General features: G+C 38.0%; 1 protein-coding gene across 1 annotated transcript; it reads left to right on the top strand.

The window, feature by feature from the left end:
• Positions 1-738: 738 nt before the first annotated feature.
• On the top strand, positions 739-9808 carry LOC104470800 (probable G-protein coupled receptor 123; the record flags this gene model as incomplete). Its single annotated transcript, XM_010085850.1, has 3 exons — positions 739-866; positions 1812-1935; positions 9663-9808. Coding segments are annotated over 3 exons (398 nt in total), but the record flags the coding sequence as incomplete, so codon positions are not given.
• Between the last annotated feature and the right edge of the window lie 3273 nt (positions 9809-13081).

Raw genomic sequence — 13081 nt, 5'->3', positions numbered from 1 at the left:
TCCTCATTTTATCGCTGATATATAATAGTTCTCCTATTATTTCTTACTTGTGAGATCCAGTAATTTAGAATGGGAATCTGATATTGTTAATTTTACAAAGATATTAGTAGCTTTTCATTATGTTTTTCATGAAGAATTGTGTCAGTAGGCTCTGGGAGGTCCAAAAGGAATGTATGGATCTTTACTGTTAGTATAACTGTAAAGCTGCTTTTGAATTGATATAGGTAGCAGAATATTTGCAACAAAGTGTCAAGGTCCCTGGGTCAGAGAAGGTGTATCAACTCGGAATTATATTTGAATATAAGAGCAAGTCAGTTGATATTTTGGGTGTATTCTTATGGCTTTTGTTGCTTTGAGTGGTTCTTCTTCTTCTAAATATGCCACTTAGAGACCTTTATGGTAATTTGGTATTTTGTACTTAATATCCTACTAAAATATACACATAAAGTTCATGTCATCAGAAGGAACAGATATTGCTAATACCTAGAAGATGTAATATTCTGTGTATTTTTTCTGATTTTTTTTATTGGGATATGTCTGCTTTTCAAAGTGTATGTAGATGAGGAAAAAGCAGTCTGATGTTATTGTAAATTCATGAACGTTATCTACATGAAAAGTTCATCATCATATTTTCCTGCTCTTGAGAGGGAACAGCTAGAAACAACAAGACATATTGAAATAAAGACGCAGAGTTTCATACACACCTAACAGTGTTAACTCATTTTGCTTTCTCCATAGGATTTTAAGACAGTGCTGTCTTTCCCCCAGTACCCAGGGGAGTTTCTGCACCCTGTGGTATATGCATGTACTGCAGTTATGTTGTTGTGCCTGTTTGCTTCCATTATCACCTACATTGTCCATCACAGGTAAGAATTCAATTTTAAGCACTTATGTTAAACGGTCAGAATTATGCTGAAGTACTTCAATTTTTCTAACCCTCACTGAAAAGATAGATTTAAATTATCTGAATTACTGTTGGATAGTAATATCACCTATGTGATTTACACCAGAGAAATCAAAAAAAGGTTACGTCAACCTTTCTCAAGCTGTTCCCAAGCTGTATCTTTCCTGAGACATATGTATAAATGGTCTACACACAGTTCCTAAGATTTCTAACTTGACAATTCAATATAAAACCACATGCACTATTGAATTGCTGTCTGGCAAATTCCAGTGCTGCAGAGCTGCACATTGGACAGCTACCCTGGTGAACCGGCTTCTGAGAGCAAGTCTGGTTGAAAGACTTGGTAAGCATCGTTGGATAAAATAAACTGTCTTTGACTTCTAAATCTTGGATTTAAAAAACTTGTGTTTTCCTTTATATGAAAGATTTATATAAATGCCATTTTAACTACGTACTTCTGTTAAAGACATTAGCAATTTAAAAGAATACGAATGTATTATACTGTAGAAGCTGATAAATATTAATTAAGTGAACTTAATGCAATGACTTCTGATCTTCAGCTTCCATTTAATCCTTTAGGGATGTCTTTTTAAAGTTACACACATCTGAAGCTATGCAATAAGCCTTCTGCTTTTATTATTCTACTTCAAATGGTTGATTTGATGGAGGAAACGTTAAGTCAGTAGACCCTCGTCGGTAGACTCTTTTTACAATTTTTAACATTGATTTTACATTGTTACCATTGATTTCAGTGCTGTATAAATCAGACTCTGTCCTACAGATAAATTGCTATGTAGGAATTCAAGAATCAGAGAATTTAATTCTATCATATTAAGGATTTTTTCAAAAGTGTAATTTTCATAATAGATATGTTGTTTTTTAATTTAAAAATTTGATTTTTCAACAGCACAATCCGAATAAGTAGAAAAGGATGGCACATGCTTCTCAACTTTTGTTTCCATACTGCTCTTACGTTTGCTGTTTTTGCTGGTGGAATCAATCGCATTAAATATCCAATTATATGTCAAGCTGTAAGTATCTGCCTTAGTAATTCTTACTGATAGAATGAAAACCTGAAACTGTGTCTTTTGACATAATATTGGTAGTTATCTTTCTTTTCACATATTGTTCCTGGATCCTAAGTTCTTCAGAATAAGCCATTGTTATAAGCAGGTCTTTTACAGGCAGGCACTGGGAGTGTTAAGTGTTTCATTGTCATCTGAGTTTCTGTGAAAGGCTGACCAATGCATTAACTTCTCTGCAGCTCAGATTTCCTTATTTTAAAAAAATGCCTGAAAATCGTAACATTTGTCTGTCCTGTAGCATAGTTGAAAACTGTTTCCCAAATATTTCTAATGTCCTTTCTGATCTTTGGATTGAATGTGTGAAACTACAGTGACTGCTGCCTTTTGTAATACATATCCCATTTGCCTGAGGGTGGCCCTGGCTTCACTGGGTGATCCCTAAATATATACTTGGGCAGCTTAATGTTTATAGTATAATTATGTCTTTTAATTACAACTCAGGCTAAGGAGACAAAGACAGTATGCTTGCGATTTATGGACCATGTTTGCACTGCTGGACTGTTTCACATCTCTTCCTTCATCGTTTCCAGGGATATATTGCCATGAGATATGTATAACATAAAAAAGACCTGGACCTGTTGGAGGGAGTCCAGAGGAGAGCCAAGAAATTGGTCAGAGGGCTGGAGCACCTCCCCTATGAGGACAGGCTGAAAGAGTTGGGGTTGTTCAGCCTGGAGAAAAGAAGGCTCCAAGGAGACCTAACAGCAGCCTTCCAGTACCTGAAAGGGGCTACAGGAGAGATGGGGAGGCACTCTTGAGCAGGCAGTGTAGTGAGAGGACAAGGGGTAATGGGTATAAGCTGAAAGAGGGTAGATTTAGACTAGATATTAGGAAGAAATTTTTCACTGTGAGGGTGGTGAGACACTGGAACAGGTTGCCCAGGGAAGCTGTGGATGCCCCATCCCTGGAGGGGTTCAATGCCAGGCTGGATGAGGCTTTGAGCAACCTGGGCTAGTGGAGGGTGTCCCTGCCCTTGGCAGGGGGGTTGGAACTAGATGATCTTTAAGGTCCCTTCCAGCCCAAACCATTCCATGATTCTGTGATTCTATGAGACACACAGAGAGGGCATGGCTTCAGCTGCTCTGAATACAGAGGTTGAGTCCGTATAGTTTGTAATAAGAGTCATTTCAGTCATCTTCCATAACACCTGATGAGCGCTTTTTACAATTTGTCTTAAATATTTCTTCCTCTTGGGTTTTGCAGAAGTGCTCCAGATCTTGTTAATGTTGTTGGTATTTATCTGTAGTAAAGGACTTTGCTAAGACAAAATTCTCCCAGATAGTTTGCCTGTCACCAATCTGGTTCTTCTCATTGGCTTGAATTGCTTGAAAGAGGCAAGAATCACTGCAAAACTTGCCTAACTAGTGTAAGAGTTATCACTCTAATTTTCAGTGAGGTGCTTTGAAAGACCATCAGTACACAGCACATCTAAATCTGTAAGCACCTGTAACATTCTACATGTAAAACCTATAATATTAATTTAAATGTCAGTTGTCCACTAGATTATTCCGAGATAAATATCTCACAATATCTAGTGCATTGTGTTGTAATTAATCTGTGAGCAAATTGAAATATCATTTGCCATTGTCTTTATCTGCAGTTTACAAGTGAAGGTAGCACGTTAGTTTGTAGGGCCATGGCCATGTAATTACACGATCACAACTGACCATCTGTTGTTACAATCATTGTCTGGTTATTTACTTTGCAGATTGCATGGTAACAATGCAGTATTAACAGCCATAATGAAAAATTGATTGAGATAAATGAGTTATTAATAATCTGTTATGAGTAATACATAAACTACAAGGCTATCTTCATAAAATGCATTATCAGTGAGTGCTGCTATGGTATAGAGCCAGATCCTGAGCTGCTAAAAATCTTGCACACTTAGAGAAACTGAACAGATCCATTCACATATTCCTTCTAATTAGTTTCATAAAGTTCTTTACTTACCTGACACCATGCTACATCAGCAGACAATATCATCATCAGTTAAAATATAGGAAAGATACAGGACACATAAGACACATACTGTCTTCTGGTTCCTGATAGAAATTGTCTGATGTGATTAGGTAGGGCTAATGGATGCAGCAGTCCAACCAACCTAAGTTGAAACTCCTATAGCTGGTAACACAGGTTGGCTGAACAAATGTTCATTCTCAGAATATTGTACCCCACCACAGACCCTTTCTTGCCTAGTGACAGCAACATTTTTCAGACTTCTCTGAGTCCCTGTGCCTGTCTCCTCCTGTGATGGCCCTGAGAGGATTATTCTCTGAATTAATATTCAGGGTGCCAAAGGAGGTAGGAGGTAGGGAGGTCATACCTCCTAATGGTTTCCTGAGAAGCTCACATATTTGAACATTTGATCTAGGTGTTCCTGTTCAGGCAGGGGGATTGGACTAGATGATCTTTCGAGGTCCCTTCCAATCTCTAACATTCTGTGATTCTGTGATTTCCCATAGCTTGCATGGGGGGGGAGTAAGAGGGGGAGGCACAGCACTCCTCCTGTGTATGGAATATAGCAATTCTTTAAATCACTCAGACTAATGAAAGGTATATTTATATAGCTTTTATGGGCTTGTGTCTCCCGCAAGTCTAAGTTTTCTCTCTTTCTCCTTTTTTTCCTTTTTTTTTTTCAGTTCTGGAAAAAAACTGATATTAGGATTTAAAAATATATTTGTGAAAATATTACTGCTTTAAGCAGCATTAAAATATTAGTTGTACTTCATGTGTAACACCATCCGTGTTGCTATCGCACAGGTATCTTTTCATCTGCTACTATTCAAAACACAGCTCCACACTGCAGCAATGTAATTTGCACTTTTTGTTTCCTGAGTGTACAGGGTAAGATTCCACAAAAAAAAAAAAAAAAAAAAAAAAAAGTGTTTTCAGATATATTAAGATATTTATTTTTATCTGGAATCTAAAAATCTAAAACTCCCTTTAAACCTGCATACCTGTTTCAGAGAGGATTTGGTATGGACAATCTGATTTGTGTATCTGCTATGCAGTCTTTACAAAGAGAACTGATGTTAGACTGGTGGTCTGGAAGAGCTGATTGCTTCTTCACAGATTTCCTATGTGAATGAGGTTATATCTACAGACTGTTTAGATTACTCACAAATCTGATTCTGGGTGTCAGTGGATGGTGGCTGTTGATGTAGAATACAGGGTCTGGAGTTTATATCAAAATCTTTCATGCAAGGCAAAGGTTGTGTTAGGAATTGCAGTATGGGATTAATCAGAACAAGTACACTACTCAGAAAGGTGCTTGAGCCAGCCAGTGGCTGGCCAGTTAGAGTTTCAGATTACTTGCCTTCAACGGGCAGAAGGAGGCTTATTTCTTTCATGTAAGGAATGAGATGGAGGGAGACAAAACTGCAGCTGGATTGCTCCCTGTGTGTGGGAGGCATTGATTCTGTACCCTCAGTCTGAAAGATTTCAGTCTTATGGCCCCTACTTCCCAGGAGAGCAGGGCAGTCATGAGGCTATGGATGCTAGGAGATGAAATAATCAGTTCAACATGTTGAAGCACAAAGGATAGGCTTAGGGGCACAAGATTCAGGAGATAGAAATGTTAGGGAGTGAGACAGAATCATAATTTTTTATCCTAGTGGCCAGTCACCGAGTGGCATGATCACTTTGATCACAAGAACCTCCTATATGGTTTATCAAATAAATGCTTCCATGCAACATTTGGCAAGGCTCAGATCTTCCTCCTTCCTGATGAGTGTCGTATGAGCTACTTGTGAATTCCTTTCTCTAGCACAGTTGATCTTCACCAAGAAGCGTGAAGCCCATTCCATAGTAGCCGGTAGCTTGGAAGTTAGAATGCTGCCCTTGGAAGTCTGAAATTTGAATTTATATCATGTTAAACTAGGAGCTAGAGCTATGTGCCACATCTGGAGTAGGAGCTGGAGATACAAAAATGTTATTGGAAAGAAGGAAAAGAGCAGTTCTTTCTGCTCTAGCTATGTTTTTTTTTTTAGAGTATGGGTGTAAAATTAATGTGCTGTGATCAAGTTTGCCAGTTAGGGTGTCTCAACAGAAGAATGCTATTTAAGAGCTCTTGAGTGGTCTTTGATGAGAAAGGTATTGTTCAGCTGTGCAGAGGCAGGAACAAGCAATACTTTATGTGTCTGGAAACTTATATGACTAAATTGAAAAGAAAATCAAATTAAAAACTAGGGAAAATGAAATATATTTGTGTGCAAGTTAAAACTGATCAGGAGAGCTTTTCGTGCCAAAATACTTTGCATAAATGTGTATTCTGGTCATCGCCATGGTAACTCCATGGTGTGGAACTTAATTTACCTCTAAGGTAGTGAAATTTATTGAAGGAGGACATATAAGCATCATCTTCTTACTGTAGAAAAGTGTAATTCAGTAGGCTGCTGCTTATTCCCAAAGGTAAGAGTACTAAGAGCACAAGAGATTGACAAAATGAGTCCAAAGAAACAAGAAAGTTTTCACCATATAACTGCAGTTATTAAATAGTTTTAGGTGCTATGCTGGCTTCAATGCATATTTCCTGACAAGTTCTTTCTGTACCATTTGACTTGTCAGTGGAAAGCCTTCTTACAAATAAGGGTCATCACTTTAATATATTCAATCATAATCCTCTGTTCTGTGCAGAAAACTTGACCCTTTCCACACAATTTTGTGTGAAATACGGAAGTTCCACTTACAGTGAAAATAGTTTTAAGCAAACACCTTGGTATTTAATATGTATCTATTTATCTGCCTCTCAAGTTTTATGGAGACACAAATCCAGTAAGAAGATATATATATATAGGTAAACTTGTACCCTGGGCCTTTAGTGCATAAACATAAGGCTTGCATTTGCTACCACATTTAAATGAGAGTTTACGGAACAAAACTATCCTTGTCCTGTTCCCCTTTCTGTTGAGCCTTGTCTTCCCCTTCCATGTCATGAGCTGGTATCTCATGTATTTCTAGCATAGGGCTCAGATGTCTTCCTAGCTTAAGAGAGCTAGAAAGAGGTGGTCCCACTGAAGGGAACAAAAGAGCACGCAGCCATAGCCCCTAAGTGCAATAGTGAAGAAAATGCATCGCTGTGGCATGACTGATGTCAGTGTGGAGATATGAGAAAAGAAGAGGCGGAGAGCAAAGCCTACCACTTTGAAACACTGAATTTTCAAGATGAGGTGTGACAAGCATTTCTTTACTAATTATTATTAGTGGCTGAACAAAAGCAAAAATTCTAGTCGAGAAAGCATTATTTGTGATGGGAAGTGAGAAACAAAATCATCACCACACAGAGAAAGAGTACCCTTTCCTTTGTAATTCAGTACAACAGCTCAGCACACCCTTCCAAATTCCACATTTTTGTTTTGTCATGTATGTTTTATCTCCAGATTGTCACCATTGTCCTTCAAATCTGTCAGTCATGAGGAGGTTCTGTATCATTAGGATATATCCTCTTTTCCTTTAAGCAAGAAATGCAAATGGATTTTTTTTTGAGAGAGAAAGGCATATTACTGAAGAGTTAGTACAGAAGATGATAACATTTCCGTCTCTTGGCCACGTTTGTTCGATTTGTCCAGAGATCAGAAGGCACTAAGTTGCTGAAATATGAGCATACTGTAAAGAAAAGTAATGACTAAGGTGTGGCATAGCAGTGATGTCTTCCGTTCAGTTCAGTTGCCTCCTTGAAAGTTCAATACGATTATTTTATTGTACTGTTTTTAGGAATCTCGTTCACTTAAGTTGCTGATCATTTCTATACACATGGCCATATATGTTGTCAGAATTTCACATGTAGGTGCCTTGTCATGTGGAATTCATCCATGCTGTTCATATTCACAGGGACTCCTTGGCATACTTATGTAATTACAGAATGTATAGTAGCAGCGCTATGCTGAAAGGAGAAAGACGTTATGAAACAAATGTCTAGAATTTTTCCAGTTCTTTCTCATGGTTCCCACCTCCTTTTTGTTCCCCTTTCACCTCCCTCTCTTCTCCCTCCTGCCTTACTCCTCCGCTCCCCCCTCAGTTCATAGTCATATTCACTCCATCCCTACAGAAATGCTGCAAGCTGCGTATGAACTGTCCAGACAGCACTAGCCACTGAATTGGCAACGTCTGCCAGCTGATGGTACAAAGTTGTCTCATTCTCTTATTTCTGCTTCTTTTACCTCAAGCTACAACAGCTGTGAAGGTTTTATACTCCCGTATTTAATATGTCAGACAAGTCCCAGAGAAAATTACAAAGGGTTTTCTGTTGATGATATTTGCTTCTATCTTCAAGTTTTGTGCTGTATTACTAAATGTAAACAAAATTCATGGTTTTTTTTCTTTAACCATCAATTATTTTGTTTTAAGTTGAGCAATAATGAACACTGGTTCAAATAAATCACTGTAATAGATCTGTGTTAGCTTTATTCAGCAATTCTCTGTATTCCTTAAACATTTATGTGCTTTCCAATTATAGCCATATTTTACTTATTACTGCAAAATGTCAGGTTATTGCTTCAAAGGTAACCTCATTTTATATAATCAGATGGAGACTTAGCTGATGTAATAAAGCATTGGAGATTGGATAAAATTCCAATTACTGTTTCCATAGTAATGAATAACAATAACTAACATAACAAAGATGTTAGCATTTTAGAGGTGTTTGTACTTAGTTTTACTTTCAGTGATAAACACACCAGTTTCTTGGAGACAATTTGATAATAACACTACTGAGAGTTTGTATTTTCTTTTAAGGGAGGATGCCAAGATCTGTCTTTTAATTTTTTAATTTTGTCATGGTTTATAAAACCACAGGGACAGTTTTTGTTCAACACCTGGTGGGCTGAGACAGGGACAGGGAGGGTTTCGCTCACCACTTAGGGTCACTGGCAAGAAACCAAGGCCACCTGGGAAGAACAAAAAAAACCCAATTAAATTTATTAACTATTTACAACAAGAAGCTATCTACTGAGAGAGAGAAACCAGCCCCTGAGAGAGCCACACCAAACCCTCCCTTGCTACCAGCAGAGCTAGAGTCCAGGGAAACCTTTAGCAGCTACTTACAGGAGCCATTACCGTGGCCCCTCCCTGCTACCAGACAAAACCCCCCACACAAAACCACAACAAAGTTGTATGGGCAAGTTTATAAATTCCTTAAAATATGTCTGAAAATAATCTGGTATTAGGCAAATAGCACTGATCCCATTATAAGAACTCAACCTTGGCCATATGAAGCGGAGAGTGAACTACAGCAGGATATTCCTGAAAAATGAAAGGAAATAGTAGCATAATGGCAAGCAAAAATGATGACCTCTCTTTAATTTTTAAATTGTATTGTCATCATAAGCTAAAAATGCTTGCACTAGAAACTAAGCTTCGGATCACTTTAAATCTAGGTGTAAAAAGTTATTAATCAGGTTCTTAGAAAACAAATGTCTTATAGTCTTGGTTTCTTAACATGCCATCTGGTATCACAGATATTATCTATGATAGATTAAATAACAGATTCCATCTGTTTTTTAAAAGTGTTTTCCCTAGTTAGAAATAACCAGAGAGAAAGAAAAATCGATGCACTTACAAATTCAGTTTAAAAAAATCCATTTGCTTGTACACTTATGAAGTAAGATTCTTCTAAAACTCTTGCTTTACTGATCCATTTACTGACTTGTATAACTGTTTGCTCTTTTTTTTAGGTTGGCATAGTGCTACATTATTCTACACTCTCTACTGTGCTATGGATTGGAGTAACTGCCAGAAATATCTATAAGCAAGTCACAAAAAAACCTCAGCCATGCCAAAACAGTGATCAACCTTCTTATCCAAAGCAACCACTGCTCAGGTATGGAACATTAGCTATACTTTTTTTTTAATGTATTCCTAAAACATATAAATTTTTAACTCTCACTTTTATTTCTATATTCTTTACTTTTAACAGTCTATAAACAGGATCCATAAAGAATTGCGTCACTTAGGTGTATATAAAAATCTGAATATTTATTGTATGCTAATAGTTAACTCTACTCAGGAGATGGAAATGTGCAGAACTGGTATTGCCTTGTTCAGACACCTTTATCTGAACAGGAACAATTCAAATGTTCCTGTTGGTTTCTTATGGAGGAAAAAACCTGGCTTGCTTCCGGCATTATTTAATCATCAGAAACTACACTATAATGACTCTCCCTTTACCCTTATCTGTTCTGCTGTAAATCTTGCCCACACTTGTATTGATTGCCTAGTAACCTGATAGCAACCTTCCTCGTCCACATCAGAAATCTAATGCTATTACAGGAGCCACTGAAAGTCTGGACTCCCTATCAGCTTGCTAGATGGAGCAGGCTAACGCATCTCTGACAGCATGGCAGGTGTAATGTAGTAAGAATTTTAACCAGATGCCTGTGAGGTGCTGAAACCAAGCCAAAATAGTCAGTCTGCATAGAAAAAAACAAAAAAAAAACCCCAAAAAACCCCCCAAAAAAACTTACTACAAACTAGGATTTCCAACTAAAGGCATGAGAAGATGGATTCATCTTTTTTTTGACTTTAGGTATCAAAAGGTTAGGTATTAGCCAAAAATTATCTAGTGTCCCTGTGTCATGACCAGGCTCATGGACCACCCTAGGTGGGACAAGTGGGGTTTGTGGAGGTTCTGTGGATCCCCTTGGGGCAAATTAAGGTGAGACGACACCAAACAATGAATACTGGCTTATAACTTTAATGTGTATAATCTCTGAGGAAAAGGGAAACGCTGGATGTAAAATGTAAAATGTAAAATTTGGTGGGATTACAAAAAGATAAATGACTTTTCAAAGAAAACCCACACCACCATCGTCACCCACTGACAACACTTAAACTTACAATGATGTGACAAGGCCACAATTACCTACAATACCAAAACAACAATAATATGCCAACTAACAACCACTATCCAATAAACTTGCAATCACTTATTATCACTAAAAAGAAAAATGTGTAATTACTTAGTGATACTGAAGAGGAAAGAAAAAAAACTTGTAATGGTGTTACCCTTATGTGCCAGGAAAATAGTTGGAGACAGGGAGAGATCAAGAGATGCTTGAAGAGAAAAGGGAAACGAAAAGGAGAGAAGAGAGAGAGGAATGTTTTCAGAAAGATGTCACCACCCTTGGATCCAGCAACGGTCAATGTTGGGGAGGAGGGGGAGGTCATCCAGTGGTGGGTTTGCAACCTTCCCATTGTTTATTCACCTTTTATAGACAAAAGTTCTCAGCTCTCTGACTGACTTTCTTCAGTTAGCATAAAAAGTGATGGAGGTGTCTCCTTAATTAGCATAGGAAACAGAGAGGGGTGTCTCCTTAAGTTGCATGGGAAGAACCATCTTTTTGTGCATGTGTAAGGGGGCGAAGGGCAACATTAACCCTTTCAACCAATTGGGTCCATGGTCATGCAGACCCTGTATTAGGTTAATTTTGGCTGAACTTTACTTGTTGGTGCCTGTCCTGGGTTCAGCTGGGATAGGGTGAATTTTCATGGAAGCTGGGAGGTGGGCATAGGCAAGGGGATATTCGATACCATGCTGATGTCATGCCCAGGTTATAAGGGGAAGCTAGCTGGGAGAGGGGTGAGGGGTTTTAGGTGGCATTTTGGCAGTGAGGTCTTTCCATTGTGTGTTACTGTTTGTTGTTATTACCTTCTCTTTTTCTCATGTTGTAAATCTGTTGTTACCTCTTAATTTTTCCCCCATTTTACCGGGAAGGGGATGGTGAGGGAAGAGCAACGACATGGCACATGGTGGGGCGTGGTTGCTGCTCAGTCCTTACCCATGACAGTGCCCCAGAGGTGGGGGGGGGGTGACCTTGTTCACAAGGGAATGGAGCAAGGTTTGCTACTTGGTTGTAAGGGAGGCAATTTTATTAACAAGGGAGTAACGTCATAAGTCCTTTGGTGCATTCCTCACTTCTTCTTATCAGCAAGGAATAGGTCTAGGGATGCAGTTACAGTCTTTTACAACTTAAATGTTTGAGACAAAACATTTGTTCACAAGACCTTCAACAGACAATCACGTTTCATCCTTTACCAGGGCCTTTGTAACAGGCAGTTGTTACAGTTTTCTCTTTTAGTCTCTTACACTATAGATTTTGGAATGAGACTGAGACAACCTTCCAGAGAACAATTCCTCCCATCTGTTTTGTATGGTTGTGTGAGGACAGGATGAATTGCCTTATGGAGGTGCCTCTCTTTCCCCACAGATAATGGAAAAACCTGAATGGTCAATTTAGACTAAAGACCTCAGTTTTATATTGAAGGACAGAAAATGTGGATTCCACTTTTTGTCTTTGCTTTGAAAAATCCAGATTAGTGTATTCTTTTAAACAGACTTAGTGTATTTTATTTTGAACACAAGATTTAAGTAGCATTTATAGATGTCTGTGTGAGGCTGTCACAAATTGTTAGAAGTCTATAGGAAGATGAATTGTGTTTTCCTCTCTGACTCTGGTGAGTTAAATCTTTATTAACATGGTTTGTTTTCTTCTTTTTAAAACATTTTCTTTCTAGAGATTAACATGATTAAAGTTCACATAAAATTTGTACAGGGAAGAGAAGAGCCTTACTGAATGAACATCAGCTTTGTTAGGTATAAGCAAGAGGACACTTTCACTGGGAGTGCCTGACTTTGGTAATCCATGATGTACTATACCATTCTTCACAGATGAGAATTTCACTCTTTCAGTTGCTAGCTCATGGCAAAATGAATAATTGCCAACTTTCAAATGCTGCAGTGTGGCTATTAAGATAGAAAATTGTTACAGGTTACACAGACCCAGCATGGTGTATGTTCTTCAAATTCACATCTTCCTTGTGTTGGAAAAGAATAGACAATCGGGTTACAGAAAAGATTACACTAATTAGAATCTTTGTTGTAGCAGTCATGTTGAGGTTCTCACGCAGTGAAAATAAATAGTAGATATTTTAAGTTTAGTAATAGAATTTATAAACCTCCTTTTAGCTGTGAGAGAACATGAGTATAATTGTTTAATAGCTAAGTAAAATGATTCTACATTATTTTTCTCACTCAGGGCACCCTATGTCCTAGAGAGACACCGGAAGATAGCTAAAGGATATAAAGTTTGTTCAA

The sequence above is a fragment of the Pterocles gutturalis genome, unplaced genomic scaffold (genome assembly GCF_000699245.1).
Source record: "Pterocles gutturalis isolate BGI_N339 unplaced genomic scaffold, ASM69924v1 scaffold28715, whole genome shotgun sequence".
Lineage (NCBI taxonomy): Eukaryota > Metazoa > Chordata > Aves > Pterocliformes > Pteroclidae > Pterocles > Pterocles gutturalis.
Note: the sequence above shows the minus strand (reverse complement) of the source record. Positions and strands in the feature narration are given on the sequence as shown.